At 41.0% G+C, this 25337-nt stretch overlaps 1 protein-coding gene across 2 annotated transcripts in view; it reads left to right on the top strand.

The window, feature by feature from the left end:
• CEP85L (centrosomal protein 85 like) overlaps positions 1–25337 on the top strand; it is a 155156-nt gene that overhangs the window by 1801 nt on the left and 128018 nt on the right. Inside the window, exon 1 of one of the 2 annotated variants that reach the window (XM_054819546.1) lies at positions 20777–20833. The exons of the other annotated variant lie outside the window; for it this stretch is intronic. Within the exon in view, the coding sequence (XP_054675521.1) occupies positions 20779–20833 (55 nt within the window). The 5' untranslated portion in view covers positions 20777–20778. Of the gene's footprint in view, positions 1–20776; positions 20834–25337 lie in introns of those variants that run through there. 2 annotated transcript variants of the gene reach the window in all.

The following is a 25337-nucleotide window of genomic DNA, read 5'->3' as shown; positions in this document are numbered from 1 at the left end:
ACTGCAAAAGGCTTTGTGACAGAGAAACTACCATTAGACTTGGCGCTCATGAGCATCACCGCTGACAGTGCCAGCAGGGTCTCACGGACAAGTGTGGAGAACAGGATCTTGCTTTCTGAGTCACCTTCCTGCTGTCCGGTGGCAATTTTTATTTTAAAGGATTATTGTAGCTTAGTGTTGGTGGTGCCAACTCAAATCTCTGTCAGTGCCAAGCCAGGCAATGGTGTGAATGATTTGCCATGAATGCTCGGGAGGAGGATGAGTTTCATGCAAAGGGGAGCTCTCATTCCTGTCGCCTATAACGCACAGCTTCAGTGGTGGCTTGAGAAACCAGAAGCTGGGTGTCATCTTTCACAGTTACTATATGCACCTTCCTTCATTTCCTTTGACATATTTAAGTTAGTATTTCCCAAGTTGTGGCTAAGAATATTATGGCATCTTTTCAGCTCATGTTTGTTAGCTAGCATATTAGCTGAATATAAAACATTATTTTATTCATGCACTAATTCATTTTCTTCCTTACTGCACTTCATAAATAAGTCAATGTACAGAATTATATTACAGAAGCTCTACTAAATAGTAAATAATGCATTTGGTTTGCCATATGATTCTGTGCTTGTCTCTCTGCCCAGTGCTCCTCTAATTCACAACATGTTTTTTTATCATAGGGTACGTAAGTTAAGATTAGATTTTTTGTTGTACTTTTCATAAAACTCATGCCTATTCTGAACTAGATGCTTCTGCAAAATGTTTACACAGAGCAATATTATACAGAGCAAAAATCTTTATTTATTTTATAATCTCTCCCTGAAGTTTTAGTTGTGGGTTTTTTATGTTTTTGTTATGAGGTAGTGAAGCTTGGAGTTGATAAGCAGAGTGTTCTAAACCCCACAACTCTGCCACATACAGATTCTGGTTTTAGAGGCCTTCCAAAAGTGCTAGAGCTGCTCAGAGGCTAGCTATTCTGTGTCTGTTGTGTACTTCACCCATATGAAATTCATTCATATTGTCTGTATGCTTCAGGAGATCAAATGGCTCTGTTATGAGGGCAAGGGTCTAGAGAGCAGTTTGTGAGAAATGTTTGTAGTGAGTGCTGACTGGACTATCCAGATGCTGATAACTTGCAGGAGTAAGTGCAGATCAGGAGCCAAAAACTAGTAAGTGAATGATTTGTTTCTCTTCAAAAGCTTCTACTACAGCATCTACATGTGCATTATAATGCTCAAGCTACATAGAAAATTGACCTAAAATATTCCACCTGGTATTGCCAGTATCAAGAGTGATTCTTCCCTGAAAGCTCACATGTCCCATGTTTATCTCAGTGACAAAGCTTCCAGCGAATCTCTTGTTGCTTCATAACAGCATGAGCAGTGAAGGCAAATCAAGATATTAATAGAAGATGCCAGAAAGACCTATGACAAAACTGGACTGTGAGAAGATGGTGAGCCACAAGCTTTTGGCATTAGCCCAGAACAAAGTGCTGGGGGATATCTACAGGCAATTAAATTAGTCCTGAAAGGTTCTACCTTGAATATGCTAGGGAAGTGGCTAAGGTACCCTTGAAATCAGAAGATATCCTGCCTGGCCTGTGAAAAGGCAGAGGCAGTGGGACACTGTGAAGGCATATGCATTATGAATGGGAAAAACTCAAAAACTTTGCAGAAAATGCAAGCAAACAGCTAAGGTGGAAATAAACCAATTTGCCAGGAACTTTGAAATTGCAGAATTATCTTCAGGTTTTTCAAGCTGAGAGAGGTGTTCAAAATAATAAGGATTAAAAAGGAAGTACCAGGCAGACTCGAGATCATTAGTGCTGAACATCTGATGATCTCAGGAAAAGGCACCCTAAAGACAATACAATATTAAAAATACAGACATTTACAAGCAGGATGATGATGAGGATTGCATTGTACTGGAAAAAGTTAAGAGTACCAGCCAGAAGTCTCTGGAAAAAAAGGTCCAAAGAGTGGATGGCTCTGAGCAAGATGATCCAGGAGCTGGTCTGTTCAGGAAGTCACATGTGCTATATAATATGCAGAAAGAAAAAAAAGATTCTTAAATAAAGAATGAGGAAAGTCAATTCTGTGCGTAGTGCCTAAGAAAGATGAGCTGCTAAGCTGCACAAGTCACCATAGATGGCTGATCAGGGAAATCAAGTTCTCCTTAAAAGATTCATAGTGCAGAGGAGTGTGTCTGAGGAACAGGCCCCTGCTCAGTGCCTGGAACTGAGAAGACTTGACAGCTGTGAGCTGTTTGGTCTGCCTTAATAAAGCACTTTGGGGTTCACAAAACACTGCTTTGGAATCACTGGAGGTAAGCAAGGTTGGCTCCCAAAAACATCCCAGGTGTGGTGAGATCAGTGGTCCTGACATACTGTACAGGCTAAGCAACTGGTTCAAAGCAATAACTGGCAGTAGATAGGATATCTGTTATCTCCCGGTGCTTTCCTACCCTTCCTGGAGAAACTCATTAATGGAGTTATCGTGGCAGAAAGGGCCACAACAAGAAGATTTTTTTTGCAAAGGTTTGACGAGTGAAGTCAACAGCTTCCTCAGACTGGTGAATTGCTTGAACTGCTGGTCAGTGTGTTCAAGGCACGGCAAAAACAGTGGCCTTCTGCAATGGAGGGGAAAAGAATTGCATGGATATTAACAAGACAGTGGCATGGCTGATGTGCATCATCTTCTGCACAAAGGGAGCTTGATCACATAGGATAGCAATTGTTTAAGGAAACCATGAGGGATTGCGCAGCAGAGGTGGTCTTGTCTTATGCAAGGTCTCTACAGAGGGAGAGATTAATAATCTTCAACCTGTGGTTTACAAGTCCATGGGAATGTATGGACTAAGTCCATGAAACAGCATGCGAAAAAGCAAGCTTTGCTGTCAGTGAACATAGCAGCTGTGAATAGTTGTGAGAGAACAGAGAAGAGGATTAATGAAAAGGACAGAAAGAGTGGCATGTGTTGCAGTTTAGTTCCACCTATAAATGACTGGACCAGATCTGTTAAATCTCACAGCTCTTCCTGGCCCTGAAACTAAAATTGCTCTAATAATATAGATCTAGCATTTGCCTTGAATCTGAAATGTTGCTACCAAAGCTTTTAAAGAGAAGATATTTTCCAATGTGCATCACCAGTACCTAAATTGAGGCTGGACTACACAGTGCCTTCATCATCCTCTGAGTCACTTGAGGCATTGGTCATGCCTCCATCTCCTTCTCAACAGTCTGCCAGGAGGCAGGACCTTATCCAAAGATCATTGCATCTACTGCTGACTCTGATGGAAATACAACAGCATTATTAAATACTGGTGAGTTGTGTGGCAGGATAGTGTTTGTTAAAATGTTCTGCCTTGTTTAATTAATTTGTGTTGCTTAGTGTCTTCATCATTTTAATTTTTCCATCTGCTGCCCTTGGATTTATGGACAACAGCATGGTGTTGCCTCTGAAAGAATTCCTTGGAATAGTTTGCGCAGCAATCTCTTGTGAGGGACAAGGACACAGGGTGTTGAAATCTTATTAGCCCTCACATAAGCCAAAGTCCTTTCTGAGCGGTTCTTAAAAGCACGTCAATAAAATGTCCATAAAGCAGATTGACGGGAGGAACATACACTCCAATTAAATGCACAGGGGAGAAAAGGTTGTACAGCAAAGATCTCAGTAGAAGTGCTAAGAAATAAGTAGACATAGCTACCTTCCTTTTAAGCTCTTCTCCTTTATAGTGTCCTCTTCTAGCAGAGGTGTAGTTTTGCCCACTTTGTCCATTACCATATACATTCAGAGCTGCTTGTGAGTTATTAGCGTTGTACCATCCTTTTCAAATGCTGATGACGCATTTCTGTTCTCATTTCCTCCTCTGCACACAGGCGTATGTCACACAAACACCATACAGTCATATTCTGGTGAATCTGCTGAGATAAAAAGGAGTTACCCAGGGGAAGGAATAAAGTAAACAGCTCAGAGTACCAGAGCCTGAAGTTTTAAACAACAGCAAGAATTAAGAAACTGATGCTACAGGGAAGTAAAGACATTTTAGAAAATGAAAAACTGAGCCTTAATTTCTGACTGTGGCTTTCAAAGCAATAATGATTCCCTTCCCCCACTCCTCTCAGCACGTGCACACATCTTTTCTTCAGAACAGCAAATTATGATGACTACAGTACAGAGAGAGCGCCAAAAGATTTGCTAATATATATTCTACACATACCAGTGGTGGCTGTGTCATGCAGAAAAAATGCATGGGATTTTTTTCCATTTTTAATAGCAATAACCAACAGAGGTCAGGGCATGTCCTAAGGATTTATTGACTGTTTGGAGTTAATATCCTCAACCTTACTTATGGACCATTAGCTCCCATCCAGCCATTAATCTGCAGGAAACACCCTGCACCGTGGTCACCATTTCCTATGTAACCACAGTGCAAATCAGTAGAAATGGTGTTTGAAGAGTGGGTAGAAATGCTACCCTGTACCTAAAATGCATGTCATGTGCAAGAATAAGGTCAAGAAATAACAGCCTCCTGCACACAGGACCAGACCGGCTCTTGTGGGACACAACCCGTCCTTGTGCTGGACATTCAGGGAAATAGATTAACCTTTTCTGACCCTCTTCTATGCAGTAGCCTCATCACCCACAACTTAGTTCCAACTACTTGACAGCAATACCTCAAGATGTTACGGCATCGATGTAGGTATTTTCTGTTACCATTGATTTTTTCTGCATTTTTTACCTCTCTGTTATAATGTTATAATAAATTAGCTAAATGCGTCATCTTCGATAAGTGCCATTTCTTCATGCTTGCAGCTTGTTCAGTCTGTCAACAAAATTATACTTCCTTAATCTCTGAAAAATTACAGGCTGAGAGTACTGTGGCGTAAGGAGGATGGTCTCTGGCAAAGCACAGATGGGAGTCTGACAGAGTAGAGCCATGGAAACGATATAAATAAAAGCAGAATTGTTTATAAATATTTCCCTTTTTTGGGTGTGGGTGTGAACAATTGCATTATTAGAACACACTTTTCTCTCATAACATCTTTTTTTATCCTTGGTGCTGCAGTGGGGTCCTAGGGAAATGCACGGCAATGGGCAGGATGGCTGTGGGAGCTGCAGGAGCCCCTTCAGGGATCACAATGCAGCGGAGGAGCCCTGGAGCCCCCGAGCTGGATCTGCAGTAAGAGCCCAGCGAGGGGCAGAGCTCTGCCTTGCTGAGTGAGTTCTGCTGAGCAGCAAAGCCAAGAAGCTTGAACAGCTCCTCTGCTAACGTGACTTAGCTGCTTCCAGCAACCAAAATAGTCCTTGTACCGCCTCCAGCTGACTTTGTAGCCAGTCCTGTCCTGTCACTCAAGTGGTTGCAATCGGAGCTTTCAGCACATAATTCAAAGCTTGTGTGATGAGGAGGGTGTCGGTTTCGCATAATAAAATTTGTGTTTAGTTTAATTTACAAAGCAGAGCATTATAAGCAGTTAGGCCCAAAAGCTCTCCTAAAAGAGCTTTGCTTCCAGACCGAGAGGTAAGTTCACTCCTGTGCTGGCTGCAGTGCTTTAAAAGCTCATCTTTCTATTTTACATAAACTGCCTCACACTTTTCAAAATGACGCCATCCATGCTTGTTAATTCAGCTTCCCAAAGCTCCTGGGGGCAAAGCCGAGGGGCAGCACCATGGAGGGGAGCAGAGAGGAGTGGAGAGGATCACCGGCACGGAGGTCCCATAGCAAGGGGAAGCTTCTCCTCTGAGCAAACACCCAAGCAAGGCAGATGGTGAGAAGGTGAGCCAGAAGGAGAAGGCATGACCCCAGAAGAGGACATACAAGTAGAGTGAGGAGGAAGCTGAGAAGAGGATGTGATTGACCAGAGAGGGCAGGGCACTGGGAAATAACAGTCAGGCTCATGAGAGAAAACAAGCAGAAAAAATACGAGCAAAGAGTTAGTCTCAAAAAAACCCCATAAAATATGTGTCCAAATGACAGTACTGCTGGTATGTGTGCGAATATTTCTGGCAGTTATTCCTGACAGTTTTGAATAGATATTTCTAAAAGCATCGTAGTATGATTTTACTATATTATCTTGTTATTTAAAAAGCTTTTGTTTAGTTCATCTGGACAGTATCCAAATAAGAATAGTAATGTGTATTTAGATCCTTTGTTTTGGAAATCTGTTTTACACATATGAAAGAAACACATCTCTGGTGTGCGGTATTGCTAGAGATGATGAGGATGAGTAACCTTGTGTTGGTATTCCTGCTGGCGCTACTCCACAGGACCCAGCCAAGAAGCTGAGGTTATACAGACACGGGGAGACAGCAAGATTCTCCTCTGTAAAACTTTCAGGGCTTTTATTCTCCTTTTATTCCTTGATTTTAAGGAATAATTTCTGCCTGGGAAGCAGAATGGATGTCATGAGGGCCACACTTACTGCATTGGGCCCGGTGGCCTGGCACTGGCATTAGGAGGGGGTGCATGTCCTGGGCTGGAGGCCAAGTGATGTGTAACACCCACATGGGGGTCTGTGTCTCAGCCCATCTCACTCTCCTCCCACAGGGCCAGGAACCAGTGAGATCTCATGACCGTTGTGTGGGGAGACAGGGAAAAATTGCATATCCTGAATTAAAATCTGGGACAAAATAGTGTTCTAAAAACTTTGAGCAGCATGCTCAAACATGGTAATGTTTCCCAGGACTATCCTGCCTGGTCACTCTACCTGTGCCTCCAGCCAAATGTCCACTCAGACTTTCCTCAGGTTTGACTGATGATTTCCTGGAATTTCCCATTAGTTAACACCAGGAGGAAAAAGCATTTGACAAGATTTAAATCAAAGATAATTAAGTTTGCTAAACTGGAAATTCCTTTGTTTGTCTAACTGTGATCATCATGGGGCAGTTCAGGGGAAAGCCAGGAGGCACACAGGAGACAGGCTGCTCTGCTGGTCCAGGGCTGGGGCCATCACCGGGGTGCAGTAAGCCCTGGAGAAGTAGGAAAGTGGGTGACCAAACCAGGCAGCAGAGCTGGACACCAGAGCCATGGGGTAGGACACAGCTGTGGTGCAGAGGAGAGCAGGGTTGAGAAGCTGGGTTGAAGAAGACCTGAGCGCTGATCCTCATACGGATTGCTGGAATACATTTCCCTCCTCTCCTAATCCTACTTTAACCTATTAGTGCTTCTGGTTTTAATTTTGCTGAAGCACAAAAGGAAACATGGGTTGCAGCAACTCACACGGTTTCTCATTTAGCTTGTACATTGATGCATGGAAGAAACTAGTGATACTTAGCCAGGATGTGAATATATACTTCATTAGATACTTTGTACTATATTCTTTATGGCTGTCCTTAGTACTGTATACTATGTATACAGTATACAGTATATATATGCTTATCTTACAGTAGCTTACTCTGCTTTCACAGTGACCATGCAAAAGCCTAGCTTGTGGACTGTAAATTCACACTCTAGCTATTGCAGACTAACTTACTCACTGTAGACAGACCCTGACTTAAAGCAGCATCACTTCTCTGCACAGATGAGGTTTATTTGCTTGTGCTTGTAGTTCCTATATGATCAGGTGTCAACTGGAGACTCTAAGTGGTTTTGTAATAGAAGTATAATAATAATAGTAGTAACTAATTGAAATGGAGTAAGTTGGCCGTGTCATTGTAAGCATGCTGTCAGATGAGGTAAAGAAATCCCTTCATTTGTAAGCTGTTAGATCGAGACACACAAAGGCCCAGTTCCAGTCTTTAATTTCTTAACTCACGTGCGGAAGAATGGTTGTGGGTATTTTTTTTATTTCCAACCTGTCACAGGTGAGGCACAGTTCTTCCACTGGTACCCAAGCAATATGTTGTGTTTTGGCTGGAGGAATCTCCCATTTACATTTCCTAAGCCCTGCTGGTTTCTTGTATGTCAGGGAGCTTTAGGCTCACACAGCCAGGACTTGAGGAAGTAGCTGTGAAGCCAGGTGGTGAGATGGGAGGCATCTGTCTTCAGTTCTGCCCAGGCTCCTGTATTTGGAGGACTTGCAGAGCTATTGGAATGCTGCTGTGGAGACAGCCAGTCCCCCTTCCCACAAGCTACGGGAGAGCCATCGCTTGGAGGTATTGTTCAGGGGGAGCGCTTGTAATGGGATAAGCTAGCACCCCAAAAAGTTCCCTGGAATGGACATAGAAGGGAGATAAGGGTTAACTTGTTGTAATTAATCAAGACTATTAAGGCAGAGATAATGAATTCTGTGTTTAATTAGGAGATCATAGCTGTGAAGAGTGATGTTCCATGGGTTAATAGTTTCCTGCTGTGCGTAAATGCCAAGACCAAATTAAATAGACTGGTAAAAGCAAATTCTGAGGTGAAGGGGTAAAACCACACAGTATGTAACACACATGGGCTTGTAGTGGCATGATTTTATTTTGTCATGGAAAAAGACTGAAAGAGCTTCAATATTATTATCAGAGGCTGGTGACACTTGACCAACCTATCATTAATCAAGTGCCACATTTAGAGTTCTTTTTGAAAAGGCCATTTTTTCTCTATAGCCTGACAATCATAAAAATCTCCTTTTTTATTTAAGGATCAGCTAGTCTTAAAAGAACATTACTTACAAATAATGTGAGTTCTCTAACATCTCGATAGACAGGACAACACTCTGCTTAGTATCAGAGAAATGGATCTTTTCACAGAATAATGGTCCTGCCGATGCATAAATATTCCGACATTTATGGAAAAATGTATTTGAAGGCAAAGGTAACATGTTCATATTCACAGCAAATAACAGAATAATTTCTAGAGCCATGTATAATTGTGTGCTTTGGGGAATGACCTCAGTGCAAATGAAGATGAGGCTTTTTACACAGTGGCTGTTGGTGAAGCTGCAAGTGGATTTCTTTCTGGGCCACTAAAAACCATCTGCATTCTAAATGATGCTCTTCTTTTTGCTGAAAACATAAAGTTATCTAGAAAAATAAAGATGCTGTAGTAGTCAAGAAGTGTTACCTTACCTAATCTATCACTCTCTCCTTCTATTTCTCCTTGTCTATAGTGGCAACTGCTTGGGAGAAAAGACCTGCTGCTACCACTGTCCCTACCAGTGTATCTGCCATGGTCTCTCCTCTCCATGCATATGCTGATTTGCCTTATTAGCTTCCCCTCCTAATTTTTATCACTGTTGAAAATGCATCTCTATTTGTCCTAGTCCTTTTCAATGGTTTTCTCAGTTTGCTGTGGGCTTTAGCATGTAACTTCACAGAAGGGAGACGTAGTTTTTGCGGTTTTCAAATGAAAAGCACTGATAGGTACTATCTGTAGGACCTTGTAAGTTCCGGGTTTTATTTTCCTATGTTTTCAAATGTAATAGATGGTAAAGCAATGTATTGCAACTGCAGTTTTATTCCAGTTGACAATGTGACATACATTGCACAAAAGCAGTTTTGACTAGCTGTAGATTAACAGGAAGCCTAATCTTCTCAAGAGAAGGTTTATAAGGTGACCTCACCTGTGTCCTGCCAGTCACAGCCCTTTAGGGCAGAAAAAGGATAGCAAGGGTGGAAGGGATCTTTGGGGAAGGGCCTCGGTTGAGCTGCATGGAAGAGACACATCGAGGTGGTATCTAAACTGCAGGACCCAAGATGAACCTGCCAGCTCCGTGTTGAGGTTCAACCCGGGCACCTGCCAGTACCCTGCTCTATGCCCCATGCGCCCTGGGTCTTCCCACCAGCAGGCACGAGGGTGTTCAGACCATATTCCTCAGGGGAAAAGAGGCTGAAATGTGCGTTACAGACTCTGCCTGGCCGTTGCTAAATGAAAAATAGAGATGTCCCCACCCACTCATTCCCTTCCTTGCTCCAGAGCTACATGCCAGCTTGCTAAAAGCAAGCTCAGCCTTAGTCTCACTCAGTAGAAGAAGAGAAATACTGACACATGAGTTTTTAAGGTCAGTTCCTGGCTTTTTATGAACTAATATTAACTTTGCAGACTTAAAACAGGCTTTGGTTAATTTCTGCCAAACATGTGAGTGTCAGCCTACCTTTGTGGTGAGGACATAGTTGCATGTTCTTTGACTCTGCAAATGCAGTACGGGTAATGGTAAGGCTTTAATACAATTGTACAAAGTCCTGCAAAATTTTATGGGGAGGAAACAAAAGTAGCACCTTATTAGGAAGCGGTGGTTTTGTAGATGCTAAAGTAAATAAGGTCAGATATCCCACTCTATCGTCATTTATACCCAGCCAAAGTATGTGCAAAATGTGAATGTGAATATATGAAATTCACATTTTCAAATTTTAAATTGTCAATATGTGAAAATAAAATAAGGATTAATACAGTAAACAACTACACAGGTGCAGCAGATTGTGAGTCAGTGCCATAAAACATAATTTTTTTTTAAGATGGAAAACTATAGCTGTCCTGCAAAAATGCCTAGATTTGTACACTTATTAAATAGAGTTAATGCTGTATTTAATCAAAAGGAATTACCTTTTGATGAAAGAGCTCTGCTGTTGTTACTGTAGTGAGTCAAACTTGATCAGTAGAAGGAATGGAACTGTAACACAGGTAGTAATTCCTTTTCCATGTAGCCAAAAGGACTTCCTAAGTTCAAACTATGTTCCATGCAGATTGGAAAATTGCTACCGATAACTGACCAGAAAGAGAACAAGAGAATCAGAATGTACAGTGTTTATTTACACCTATGAAATCATGATCTTTATTGTCTCCGCTCTTTATATCCATGCTGCAAACCTTGTGCTATGCAACTTCTATTTGAACACATCACACCAGCGCAATTTGATACTGCAAACCTCCGCATCAGAACTGCTCCCAGTCGTGAATGAGCTGTGCAGGCCTGGTGTCAAAAATAAGCCAGGTTTGAGGAGCCGTCTTTTGTGTTAGGAATGTTGTGTTGGGCTCTAACGTCACCAAGTGAAGCTGTGAGAGGGATGCGTTGCTCCATGCCAGAGGCTATGGGAAGTGCTTTCCAGAGGGAAAACATTTGGGGGAGTGCAAAGTGATAAAATTCCTGAGGTGTTTGGTGGTATTGTCTCAGGTACATGTCAAGGGCCTGGTCTTGGTTTAGGGTTTGGGGTTTTTTTATTCCATTCCTACTGTTTTCTAAACATGTCAGATACTAGTCTGGACTGGGCTGTTATTTCACAGTCCCAAGGTCAGCATCCTCGCTCTACCTGGGATCAGGGCAAGAATGGAAACTAGTTTCCTGAGAAGTGCTAGAAGCTATATTGTTCGGGACATTTGAGAGGATGCTGGAGAAAATAATGTTAAATAAAGACAAATCATTATATTTTGCAGGACGATTAATTATGAGATCCAGTAAGTTTCTTCTAGATGTACCTTTTGTGATTCTTTGAGCTAGAGAACAGGATCCGAAACCAAGATAATATTGTAGAGCATTCAAAAAAGGAAATCTCTTTTTTTGATTCCAGCGATATTAAAGAAGTTTGAAGAAGGAGAAACTGTAATTCTTGCCATCATAGGTTTTTTTTATAACATTACAAAGTCACATATTGTAGTTAGCACGACACTTATGTTACACTGTCTAAAATGTCTTTGTGCTCAGAAAAGGTCGCAAGTAAATGACTTTGAAGCTTAATCAGTGGAAGTACAGGACAATTTCCATATTTTGTTATAAATCCAGTTTAAATCCAGCGAGGTCAGCACAGTTACTTGGGATTTGCAGTAGAGTGTGTGCAGAATATGGCTCTGTTATTTTAACTGTGCTTTTTTTCCATTGTGTGGATATTATAGGTTTGTCTGCAACTTGCACAGAATAATTTTAAAGAAAAGACTCAGTATGCAAAACTGTAAAATAATAACTATAGGACAAAAAGTGAAAAGTTTAACATTGTTTAATATACAAAATGTTTTCTAGCGTTTCTGCAGCAGTCTATAAAACTAGTGAATACTTTATGCAGGGATTACAGTGACTAGGTTTGTATGTGGGATATTTTAAAATAGGATTTAAAAGTACAGCCTTCCTGTCTTTATAGTTGTGTTTATCTTCCTGATCCATTATAAATTTTTGTGATCTGTAGGCAAAGTCATAAATCCTTTGGAGAAGGAGCAGCTCTCCAGAGGAGCCTGTTTTGTTAAGATTCTTTTGGGCTAGTTTAGATCCTTGAGTTTGTTGGGTTTGTTTTTTGGCACTTAGATAGCAAAGAGCACTTTCACCATCTCAGATCACGCAGAGGAATCAGTAGGGCCCTTTGCTTCAGGGTATAAATGTGCCATCAGCGATGCTGGGGAAGCAGAGGCAGCAGGAGGAGAAGACTTTTGGCACAAGTGGTTTGTCTGTTTTCTGAAGCAGCTGAGAGCGAAATTTGATTTGAACCTATAAAACAAATCCTGCACTTCTGTTTAATTGCTTATGAAAAATACAGTAAAAGATGAGACTTGAACAGAGAAAAAAAAAAAATCAAAGCCCAGAAGTAAAAGAATAGAAATCACATTTGGATTCACAAGGTTTATATGCAGGTCTGGGTGAAAACTTTCACAGAATTCCCTGGATTTAGATCCTAAGCCTGAAGTCATTTCAGTACTAAGAATGATGTAAAATAGAGAGAAGGGCAAAGAACACCAGAAAGGTACTGGTAGAAGGTAGACATAGCCCATCTAAAACAATGCATCTCTCGTGGGATTCCTGCGTGTTTTTTCTTGATGGGACCTATAGAGACTTACCAGTATTGAGCAGATTGCAGCTACTGTCTGTTGCTGGAGCCAGTGCACCTTCTGCAGCTGGGGCTCTTTTCACTGATTTGTGTACAAAAAGTGCTCTGAACCTGGCCCTGGAAGTAAAAGATAAAATGAGGGGAAGGGTTTGTTCAGTGCTCTTATTTTTGGGCATGCATTAGGCTGTGCAAAATTCAAAAGGGTGGGTTTTCCTGTTTCTTTTCTAATGATGATTTTTACAGTGTGCAAATATGGGAGGTGCACATACCTGTGGTCATTTTTCCTGCAGAAGCATCATGGAGCAGATAGATAAAATGATACAGTTAATTAGTTTAAGAATATTATTTAAGGGTAGAGAGTTGAACGACGCAAGTAACTTTTACATTCATTGCCAAATACAACAGCTTTTGTGAGTGCTTTAGAAAAACAATCAAAAACGTGTGTGTATAAAATCTTTTCTGTTTGTTTGGTTTGCTATCTCTCTAGAAATAAAAAAATGCCCTTCCTCCTCAGAAAATGTACTGTGATAATCACTTTTTGAGCCAGATTGCCTTTGGTTGGGAAGACAAGGTGCAGCTGCACTGTCTCAGGAGGAAAGGACAGTGCTCCTGGGCATTTCCTGGCCCAGGGGGAGTATGGCTCCTGTCAAAAAGCCTGCTGTGCTGAGGGTAAAGCTTGTACCTTTTTTGCCTGGACACCTTGCTGCCTGGCAGTGGCTCTCTGCCAGGTGGCAGGAGCAGTGCTTGTGTGCTTTCTGGCAGGACTCTCCAGCAGAAGACCGCTTGATGCACTGGAATCGAGGCTTTTCGCAGCAAGATGTCCATTTTGCTTGCAAGTTCAGAAAGAAGCAAGTGGGGAGGCAGCCTGGCTCAGAGGTGACTTCACACGTGATGTGGCTTGCTGCCTGCTGACCTGACGTGCTGCCAGGCCATCCCAGCTCTGGGGGCTCCCCAGGCAGGACAGTGGGCAACTGTCCCCTGAGAAGTGATCCCAGGGAGGCAGCCGTGGGGAAGCTTCAGGGCTGGGGACTTTGCCAGGCAAGCGCCCATGGAGCCAGGCTTCCTGGGACACTGGGCAGCTCAGAGAACAGGTTATCTGTTTGGAGACCCAGGGATCAGCTGAGAACAAGTCCACATCTGAACTGATCTTGATTTATTCCTCCCAGGAAAAAAAAAAAAAAATCTTATCCCACCGATGCTAGGCACTAGTAAGAGCAGTAATAGTACCAATGTAGGAATGGGAGGTGGGACATTCATACCTCTCTTCTCTAAGCTTAGTCTAGTCCTATGCATGCAATGGTTTCTATCAGTTACTTGATAACTCATCATTACGAATTACCTAGTGATTTGTTGATTTGGGATGTATGCGGTAATTCCTCTGGTAAAGCAAGCCAGGAGACTTTATATTTGACAACAAGTTTCTGAGTAACTGGAGATGGAGTGTCATTAGAGATGTATTCAGACTGTGAAATGGGCGGATGTGTTTTAAAAAATCTTATTTTACTGGGCTTAATACTGTACTGGCAATGCTGATGTAGCTTGCGGAAATCAGTTTACATTTCATGTAACTGAGAGATTTGTTGATATTGATTCTTTGTTTTAATTGCAAGAATGTCAATCTACATAGTATATGAAATTTACTGAAAACATAATAAATCCTAAGATCATCAGACACTTGGCTCTTGTCCACGTGTTCTGGTGGCATGGCAGGGTGTAGTGTGAAGAACATGACCAGAGCAGCTGGTTTCCATCAAATGGCATCATGACGGTACAAAGGAAGGTAAACTGGGCCCTGCTGGCTCTATCGTTTATGCTCTGTAGATCAGCTGATGTAATTTTCTCTGATGGTTCTCTCTCCCTCTCTGTAGTGTCCTGGGGAGCTGCACTGCAGTTGCCTATTCATGCTGCGCTTGACGGATAGCTAAGTGAATAGAAGTGCACCATCCAAAAAAGCAGCAGTGCTGGCTTCCCACTAATATTCCTGTGTGTCCTTTTGGAGAGTTCTAGGGGTAAAAAACCATCTGGAATCTGTTACCTATTAAATAGTTGTAACCTTACAGACATGGAAATGCTGATGTAAGGGCTTGTGATAAAATGGGTTTTGCAAAATAATGCCATCTGTCTGCTGGAAATCAGACTAAGATTATATACATCTCTCTCTAGACCAGTGACTATGAGTCAATGGCAACATCTTTTGTTCAGTGACCTGGAATCTGATTTGTAAATGCATTTGTCTGGTTTTATGTTGATGTGCATCCTTTGTGGTTTTTAGTATACTAGTCCCAATGTAAACATGCTTCAGGAAGCAAGCACCTTGATTAGATTTGGGCTTGTGTAAATATTCAATTTTATCTATCCTAAATTACTTCTTCCAGATAACCACATTTTCTTGCTTGTCCAATAATAAAACTTGCCAAGTGCCTCACACTGTGTTGCTCTGACGCCACATTACTACAGCTTTAACTCTCCCACAGAAACATTTGTGTGCAGTAGTGGTTTTGTGCACGTTTTAAAATTACATTGTGTAGTAAACACATTCTTCAGTGACTGCTAGAATCTATTTAGTAAAAAATGTGATGAAAAAATGTAAATATTAAGCAATTATATTTCATTTAAGAGCCAAAGCCATACCTTGTTGTGATTTAATGGAAAAAATTTGTCTGACAAAAAAGCTCATATGTAATGATAAACTTATAATAACATAAAAGAAAGAGAGAAGCTTTTCTTCTTTCCTAAAAGAAATACAGTAACAATTTCTGGAAGTCAAATCCTTGATAGCTTTTGCTTAAGTTCCATCTTCTTTAAGAGCTGAAAAAAAAAAAAATCACTGAAGTCCTCCCTCCCTGATTTCTTGAAACCTTGCAGGAAACAGCTTTTAGATATGTTGTCAGATCATTTTTCTATAGCCAAATAATATTTCTTTTAGAATCTGCAAACAGCTAAAATGTGAATTCTTTTTTAATCTACATTGTCAGCAAGGATAAAGTTAAATACTATTGCTGTAAGTAACATTTATAGTGGATGGTACTGCAAAAAGAGCAAAACTTTGAGAGTCACCTTAACTGGCTGGTTATATTATCTTTTTTTCAATATGAAGAAAATGAGAAAATACAGGTCGTAAATGCTCAACATGTCTGTTAGGCAGCAGCTTTCAATCTAATTGCATGAAGAATGACATGCAAAAGATCATTACACAACACATCAGTCAGAAGAGTGTCATCCTCACTGCATAGCTAAGGGCAGGGAGATTGCAACAACCATCTTGTGCCTTGGCCAAGCTCTTTCTTTTTATTTGGCCTCTGGCTTGAAAGAGGTATGAATTCTAGATTAGAAATCCAGTGTATTACATGCTTTAGTGAGTAATCCAGGTTACCTTTAAATGACTTGTGTTCTATGGCTTATTCATGTCCTGCATGTCCTCAGATGTTACCTACAAAGCCACTCACTGCAAGGAGAAGAGCTGTGGACCTGTAGGCACTTGTGAGATCATGAGGGAGTCTGCGGCAGGCAGAGTTTGGAGTCAGCTCTGGTCCCTTCGCGGTGCCAGGCTGCATGCACAGTGGCCGGGCACACACAGAGCATTTGGGATGCAAAGTGGTCTGTGAATCACTTTTTAAAAGGTTGCATGGTGCTGCAGCTGGGAAAGGGTTTGCTGCCTGTCTACAGAGAGCACTGATCAAGACAGACAAAAAAACTTTCTGGAGAAGTCAGTAAATTATATAAAATCCGGTGAAATAGTAAATGAATGCAACTCCTTAGAGCTGTGCCTGCACAAAGAGCCTCTGTTGGCCCCTTGGATCCAGTCAGACGTAAGCCATGGACACCATTCTCAAGTGAAGTTATAAAAAACTGGGGAACTTCTGGTCCGGATGACACTCTGCTTTCTAGCCTGTACACTGTGTCTTCTTTCTGCAGGCTACAAAACTAAATACAAATCCCTCAGAGCAATTAGTTTTTTCCAAACAACCTGAAAACAAACATCCCAACTTACTGTCCTATATGGAAAACTGTATGTTTCCCAAATGAACCCCAGCTTGATACTTGCTGTCAGGAAGGTTTTCATTGGTGTGGACTGAAAATCTGGAGCCTGTTGCGCTCAGTGCCCATACTCTGTTTTTTAGCAGGGTTTTTCTTTCTTCAGCCAGAGCTGGGAACGCTGACATTCACCCAGCGTGTTTCCTCTGCGCTGAATTCCTCTACGTTGAATGACTAACAAGAGACTAAGGAACACTGTGAAGATATCTTTTCATTGCTAGTGCTCAGATTTTTCCATTCATTGCCAAGACACAGCATCCATTTCCAGCAGTAAATGTCATGCACACAATAGCTCTGCTGTCGGTGTGAAAACCTAGCTTAACTAGAGGAGGAGGCATAAAAGATCAGAGCACATCCTCTGTGTGCAAAACTGTAGAGTCCAAAACATGTCTCATACTGGCAATTTGAAATAGATTGGTTAGACAGGGTTGTATCCTAAGGCTTCATTGTCTGCCTGCATCAAATGTTACTTTCGTTCACTTGAACCATCTTTACATGTCTAGGCACTAAAACTGATTATGGTCCTTACTTGGCCAAAAGAAGGCAACATTTGAAGGAAGGTTTGCAGACCTGACCACACATAGTCTCCACCTGGGTGAACAGGGATTGAGTGAATGTTAGGAGATACTGGGGCTGTTTGTCTTTATCCAGCTTGGAGCAGGCAATATTCCAGAGGCTGTGTTTAAGCGAGCAGGAGATGTGAGGGACAGCAACAGAAGATGGTATGGGACAAAGGAAAGCAGAGCCAGCGAAGTCTCAGAGCATTTGTTAAAAACAAACACTAGGGAATGTGTTTGAGGTCAGTCACTGAACCAGGATCAAGACCCAAATCAAAATCTGAATCTTCTGCCTTGTAGTTTGACCTTCATTGCATAGTCTGTAAATTGATTTAAAAATGGTATAATTCCTCAGTGCAGAAATATTTCATGTGTATGAGAATATTTCTCCAGCTTTATATAGTAAGGGACACATAAAATCTGATTTGAAAATAATATAGTGTGCAATGAATAAGTGATATACTCTGACATTTGGTAGTGTTTGTGAGATATAAGTCTATTTCTAGTGCAGTGTAGGCTTAAATAGCCAAGTGGTGTTTATAGGAGATGGGTTGCTGCATTCCTTTTCAGTTTGCTAATATGCACTGGTTTACTGAAGTGAGCCAGCCCTGCACTGAATAAACAGGTGGGACTCTGTCTAAACGATGATGTGAATAAACCATCATACCTTCACTGGACATCTATGCATACATCATGTCTTAAATTGTGAAAAAAAACAGAATTTAAACTAATTGACTATACTCATTGGATACACTCTCAGCCTATATGCCTTAGTTTACCTAGTTGAAACTTGAACTAAAAATAATCTGTAGCTGGAAAATCTTTGTGATGGACACCTTAAAATTCCAGTGAGATGGTTGCGAAGTGTAGTTTATTCTTGTAAAACACTTTAGGATCTTTGTTCTAAATCTATTTAAACCAAAAATGCTATTAAGTGTTCATTTTACTGCTGTTCAGTACTTTCAGTGTTGCATCGTTACATTAAGAAATGGGGGCATGTCATTTTGACTGGACTGCCATGAAAAACTTTGTTCCGTACAGTCCTCCATCTGGAGCACAGAAATATGAGTTCTCTTCTCTTGGTGAATATACTAGAAAGATGGGGATACCGAGCTGTGTAGTACCACCACCAAGTAAAATAGGTAGGGAAAAAATCATCTTTTATTACTGGACTGACACTCAGTTACCGGAAAAAAAAAAAAAAAGACAATGGGGCAAATGTTAATGATTCTTCCTCCTCAAGATAATTTTAGCTTGTTACAAAGTGATTCTAAATCCAAAGTACTATGAGAGATTGTGAGAAAGATTTGAATTTGAATGTAGATTCTGCTCTCAGATTAACAGTGGTTGTCTTACAGTTGTTACAGTGACCTGAACAACCCCCCAACACCAATGTCTGAACTTTTCTAGATACAGTTGGTGCAGCATTAGGAGGTATCAGGCTTTATTCAGAATCCTGTGTTCAGTGTCCAAAAATGCAAATCCCGACTAGCTGAGGAAAGTGTTGAGCCAAAGTCCCTGATCCTTTCTTCTTGGATCTTGCTTGGGTAGTAGCTAAGTGAAAAGCTTCACCCAGGTCTGCTAAAGCAGCTCCCTCCTACCCTTTTACTGAGAATCATTTTAGTGGAGATTGTTGCTGTGATCAGATAATTAAGCCAGATAGAGGCACGCAGAGAGCCAAGGCATGATTTTCACTTGTAGCATCTAGATCTTGAGAAGGAAAATATTAAATGTGGTACTATCTTGCCACTTGTGAAAGCATAACTGTGCTTGAACACTTTCATTATGGAGAGGGACTCTCTAAGTGGAATTGCCAACCTCTGGAAGTGGCTTCCTAATGGAAACAAGGACACATCACGAACAAGGTAACTAAAGTAGCTGCTTGATTGATTATATTAATGCCCAGGATGGAATATGTCTATTACAATTTTTCCTGTGGCTTTCTCTTGTATCTTTCTCTCATTTAACAATGATTCATATACAAGGAAAGGTAAAGAAAATGCAAATTGGAGGAGGGAAGTAATTGCATTTAAGCAATATTCTTTTGCTTTCAGACTAGCTGGGAATGTTTTCCCTCTCTTAAAAAACCCCTATATATAGCCAGTGAGCAGGGTCGGCTGCTTGGTTTGAATTTCTCTTTGTCTGTTTACTGTGATAAGAAAGACCTCAGCTTGTAAGCAAACTGCAGAGCATTGAGCAAGGATGTGATTTGAAGGATGGGAACAGCTGAGCCTTCTGGAGGCTCTACAGTTTGCTCATTAGTGTGGTCTCCAGGCCGGTTCTGCTTACAGTGATATGTATGTGATTTATCTGCATATCCAATTTTATAAATTATTCCAAAGAGGAATCAGTATAATGCTACTCTCCAAACTTCCCTCTCCCCCTCTCCAAGATGAAGAAATTCTCTCTCCAAAACTGCATGTTATCAGAGCTTTCTTCTTGCCCTTTCTTTCTCTCCTTCCTTCCCTTTCCCTTTCCCTTTCCCTTTCCCTTTCCCTTTCCCTTTCCCTTTCCCTTTCCCTTTCCCTTTCCCTTTCCCTTTCCCTTTCCCTTTCCCTTTCCCTTTCCCTTTCCCTTCCCCTTCCCCTTCCCCTTCCCCTTCCCCTTCCCCTTCCCCTTCCCCTTCCCCTTCCCCTTCCCCTTCCCCTTCCCCTTCCCCTTCCCCTTCCCCTTCCCCTTCCCCTTCCCCTTCCCCTTCCCCTTCCTCTTCCCCTTCCCCTTCCTCTTCCCCTTCCCCTTTCCCCCTTCCCCTTCCCCTTTCCCCTTTCCCCCTTCCCCTTTCTCTCTCTCTCTCGCTTTCTCGCTTTCTCGCTTTCTCGCTTTCTCGCTTTCTCGCTTTCTTTCCCTCTTTCTTTCAGGGCCTCCTACCAGGAGCCTGTTTGTTATTTCTGAAAAGCTAACTATGTTTTAATTGTGGTCTGGAAGTTAATGTTATTTCAGAATTGTCTTTTTAATTCTCATCATTCCTATTCTGCAGATGTGGAAAATCACCATCTTTAGTATATTGCCCATGACTTTCTTCATTACCATCTGCTAGGGATCCAAAATCTGTTATGAGCTCACTGCTGATTTTAACTTCCTTTCCTTTCTTTTGGGAAAAAAAAAACAAAACCAACAACCAAACAACCCACAACAGAAAATAATCCATCTGTATAGCTACTGAACAACTTGCCCTGCTGTAATAAAGAACTCCTTTCAGAGACATAAGTCAATACTTCTGCTTAGGTCAGCCAAGAGGAATTGTCTTTTCTTGGGTACATCCTATACCCGTCTCTTCTTTCTGAGGGAAAACGGTTTTCACCAGGCAAGCTGATACTCTGCCTACCAGAAAAACCTGTGCTGTTTGAAGAATTAAAGCTGTCTTTATTAAAAACCTCTTTTCTAGTACAACTGTTCTTTCTCTATTAGCCAGTTATGTAGTATTAAAGTGTTCGGAAAATAGTATTTAAAAGTATTATGAAAACAGTAATTTTCTAAAAAGTGCATTCATTTTAAATTTTATCCATTCTTTCTCACTTTTCCTAATAGCTATGCACAGCATAGAAGTAATTGGACTGCTTGGATTCTCCCTGTATATTTTTAAAGGTATTTAATTTAAATGACTTGAAAGTGGTTAGTAATAATGACATCACTGTTACAACAAAATCAATTTTTAACAAAAACTCAGCTTACTATGCTATTAATAAACAATTCTACAGATAATAAGTACATTTACCGTAGACCAACAGGGAAACCTTCATAACAGGAGAGCCCTGAATTCCCTTCCCAACTCCACAGTGGATTGTTGTGCGCCCAGTTTTCATCATCTTTGAAACGGCCACAACAGTACTCACTCCCACCAGTTCAGAAGTGATGTCTGAAAGCGCAAGGCAGAATAGGAGTGAGATTTTTGAGGAGGGGCTACATACCAGGAAGGCCTGGAGGGACAGATATTTTACACCATCTCTTTGAAAGCCTCAACACACACATGTATATACACAGACATGCGTATTATCACAAATAACCCTTATGATGCATTTGCCAGTTGCCTCTGCAGATACGAGCAACCCACTAAATGAGCCGCCTACTCGTTTGCAGTAGTTGAACAGGACTGAAGCTGTTGGCAGTGCCTGCATCAAAGCTGAAATACGATGAAAGGATTTACGTCGTGTGTACTGAACGGGGGCTGACCTGCATCGCGCTTGTTTCTCGTCCAGCAAATACTACTTGCCGACACTGTGACACGTTTACAGGGGCAGGTCTCTCTCTTTCCTGTGCTGAGAAATAAGCCCAGCCAAGTCTGCCACTCTTCTGTTAAATTTGTAACAACGTGACCAACTGTCAAATCTCAGCAAATTATATGGAGCTAGTTTTGTACTTAAAAATAGAGCTGATGAAGGTGGGTGGGGGAAGAGCACGTTCAGAAATCTGGCTTTTTGTTCTTTGCCAAACAGTCCCACTCTCTCAGGCGGATTTTGCAAAGAGCTTGCCATATGGGAGGATGAGGGCTTGGAAAAACCTGACCCCAAGTTCTTTCGAAACTGTGGGGACACTGCAGGAGCATCAAGCAGCACTTCCCTGCAGACGGGAGCCGCAGGGACTCCGAGCCCTTGCCCTCTTCTGCACCAGACTAAAAACTCTTGTTCTGCCCTTTTTTTGGTAAATCCGACCACAGCGCATCAGGCAGCTTGTATGTCCGTATTGTTCTTCTCCGTATGGAAATACCATCAGGTGGGGAGGACCTGCCATATGCACCCTGCACCGTGTGCTGTGGAAATGTTTGAAGTGGTTGAGGTCCAGAGGCAGTAAAACTCTGTACTGCACTCACTACTTGGGATAGCAAAAAGGATTTCTGTGGGAAATCGTCGCAGCTGTAGATATGGTTGATCAGGACTCTGCAAGAAAGTCCATTTCAGTGAGTGCTCGCTTGTATTTTAAATGAATGAGTCTTTAGCAAACTAGTCTTTTACCGTATGGTTTAGTCTGAGTACCTATATATACTTCATGTAAATTTATATTTGAAAATCATATGAAAGATTATGCTAAAAAAAACACCAGGGAAAATCAGGGACTTTGTTAGATAAGGAAACACAATTCACAGGCTTTCAAACTAGATAGCTGGATCTGTTTGATCCAACTTGGCTCACAAATTGACTTGCTAGCCCAATGGAACGCTACTGTATTTACTAACTTACCTGCTTTTTTTAAAGTAGTAAATAAACTGCCAACATTTGCTTTTCATCTGTGTTCATCCAAATTTGAATTTGCAATAGGTCATGTTTTGTTTGTGACGGTGAGCTTCAAGAGGGTTATCTGAGGGAAACAAAATGTTCATAATTCATCTGAATTTCAGAACTTTTTTGTGCTTCAGAACTGATGTGGAAATGTTGCAAGGTGAAGCTTTGTTCTGAACATTCAGTGTGCCTCATGATGACTTGATGAAAAAAACCCATTTTTTCTAGTGATTTTTTAATGCTTCTATAGAGGCAGTTTCAGCAATTAAAGCACGACACAGCAAATGCTGAATATAGACTCAAGTAAAATGGTTGGTAGTTTTTGTTTTACACGGCTCAATTTTCTTATCTCTGCAAGGGAGACTGGTTTACTTAGATTGAAATATATAAGCTCAAGGGTATATAGCACTGAGTAGATAGTATTGTTTGATTATGTTCTGCTTTTAGAGTTTGTTACATACTTCTAGGGGTTTAGATCTTTCAGATTACTTTCAAGGTCTGTTAGAGTCAGCTTTCAGAGGTCACATTTTTATGCTTTAAACTTATGAGTTCTTGCACATTGGTAACATCTGAGAGCAGTACCATATAAATGCAGCAAGCGTGTTTTTGGAATATGTGATTCAATTTATAATTTTTAAAATTAGTTCTTAGTTCTACCCTTAATACAATGCAAAATACGTGGTTTTCTTGTGTTTTTAATGCAAATTTTGTGAGCTTACCTTCAAACATAAAAGCAAAAGACAAGTAATATTTACATGTATTTAAAGATACTTTATTACAGCTGCCTGCTTCCTTTTCATTTCTTTCTAATTTTTCTGTTCTATCTTTTAACCGTAATGTGCTAAGTAAAGATCTCGTCATGGTGACTGCTAGGGATGCGTTCCAGCAGGGCCAACATTGTGAAAGGCTCATGTAATGCAAGCTCACTGGTGTGTTTGAGCAAGGACTTCCATGAATGAACTGACTTCACGGAGCATTTGCTGGAGTAGTTTGCAGATAGGAGTCTTGTACTTTCTTAATGCCTATGTGTTGCTATCTGTTTTAGCTTCCTGCACTGATTGTCATGTCCTGCTTCAGTATATTTTTTGTTCTTTGTAATTCTCATGTTGGGAGCATATACATAATGTTGTTTCGTAAGGATGCAGTCAGTTCCAAACTTTTAGGTAAGCTATTTGTCTCTTCCCATTGATGCATTTCATTTGGGTGGTTCAAGCTGCTTGTGAATAGATGGCAATCAGTCTTCCTTCAGAAGCCAGGGGGACGTTCCTATGTTCTGGATTGACCTTCTGATGCTTGGCTCAGAAGACAGTAACGCTGAGAATTAAATGGTCAAAGTATAGTGCATATTTGTACCATACTGTCCTGTGTTAATCAGAAAATTGGAATTATGATTCTTCAATTTAATTTTAATTGATTTAACCAGATAGTCTTATTTGAAGTATTAGAATGGCACACCAGTGCACTACAGGATGTGCAATTCTTAAACCATGGGATTCCTAAATTAGTGAGACAGTCCCCAACAATTTAAGCAGCAATGCTTAAACTTCTATACTTCTTTTATTTATGTACATTTAAAGTTACACACTCACTTAGAAGCTCAATTTTGTGTTGTTTTCTCTGTGACCAAAGATCAGGTTGCATGTTTACTAAAACATCTCCCAGATCAATTTGGTCACTCAAGCAATGTGTTAAAAGTAGAATACTAGAGAACGATCTTACAGTCAGGCCAGAGTCACAAAGTTACTTTTAATAAACACTCTCGTCTGTGTTAATTTTAAATCAAAAGCAAAACAGTCTAAGGATACTGTGGTGGATTCGTACGTATGTCATATACTAACCCTGAGGTCCCGTGAAACAAATCTGATGGGCACTGCTGTCAGTACAAACCAGTACAGTCCACTTTTTGCATTTCAGTTATTTTCTTGGGTGAACTGGGTTTGTCTAAAAAAGTGTGTGCCAATATATATGTTTATTAGTTTAATGTGAGACTGCTATTAAAAAGACTGAGGGATGTGAAGCCCAAGATATAAGGAAATTGTGCTTTGCAGTCTCAGGCATAACAAAACCGGAGCGTTTTCCAAGGCTGCCAGTCCTGCACAGCGGGAAGTTCTCCGCAGTGCCATGACCGATGGCTGCCTGGCCTCCTGCATTGTATGGGGAGCAGGCTGGTTCTCAGGCGTCTGCAGGGGGTGTGCCGGAGGGGAGGTAAAAGTGTCCTTTTAAACTGGATTTTATTCTAACAGCGTAGAATACCCCAACATTTTAGGCACAGACCTCTCACTGCTGAGGGAGAACGAAGTAGTATAATACTGATACATTATTGCAGTATATAGTAGTGAATTGTTGTGGAATCAATGATGTCAGTGATTTTTGTATAATAAAAGTCGATGGAGAAAAAAATGGAGCAGGGAGCTTCATGAAGTTAATTGTATTTATAGTTAAAGCATGAAATAAATTTTTCCATCCAACTTTCACATATGGGCATATGACAGCACTGAGCTGACTAAACTGAGTGCTGGCATAACTCCATTGACTTTACTGAAATTTCATCCCTTTGCAGCAATACTGGGTTTGGCTCAAACAGAAGCGACCAGATAATTTTCTGACTGGTGATGTTCATAGGTTGTATTTTGGACTTGGAGTAAACAAACTACATATTTCAGGCTATAAGCAGATAATGATGGCCACTTGGAAGAAATTTCCATTTCCAAGCATTCATACAATGTTGCATCACTAGCTGGTTGTGCTGTAGTGTGTTTGGCCTTCCTGCATACAATCATTTGTAATTTTAAATTCTGTATTTCTCAAAAGGTATATAATTCAGTGGGCATGTTTGTTGCAAAAGGAAAACAGGATTTATTCCTTTCTGTCCTGAG

Source organism: Grus americana, chromosome 3 (assembly GCF_028858705.1).
Source record: "Grus americana isolate bGruAme1 chromosome 3, bGruAme1.mat, whole genome shotgun sequence".
In the NCBI taxonomy this organism is placed as follows: domain Eukaryota; kingdom Metazoa; phylum Chordata; class Aves; order Gruiformes; family Gruidae; genus Grus; species Grus americana.
This window is presented reverse-complemented; position numbering and strand designations above follow the sequence as displayed.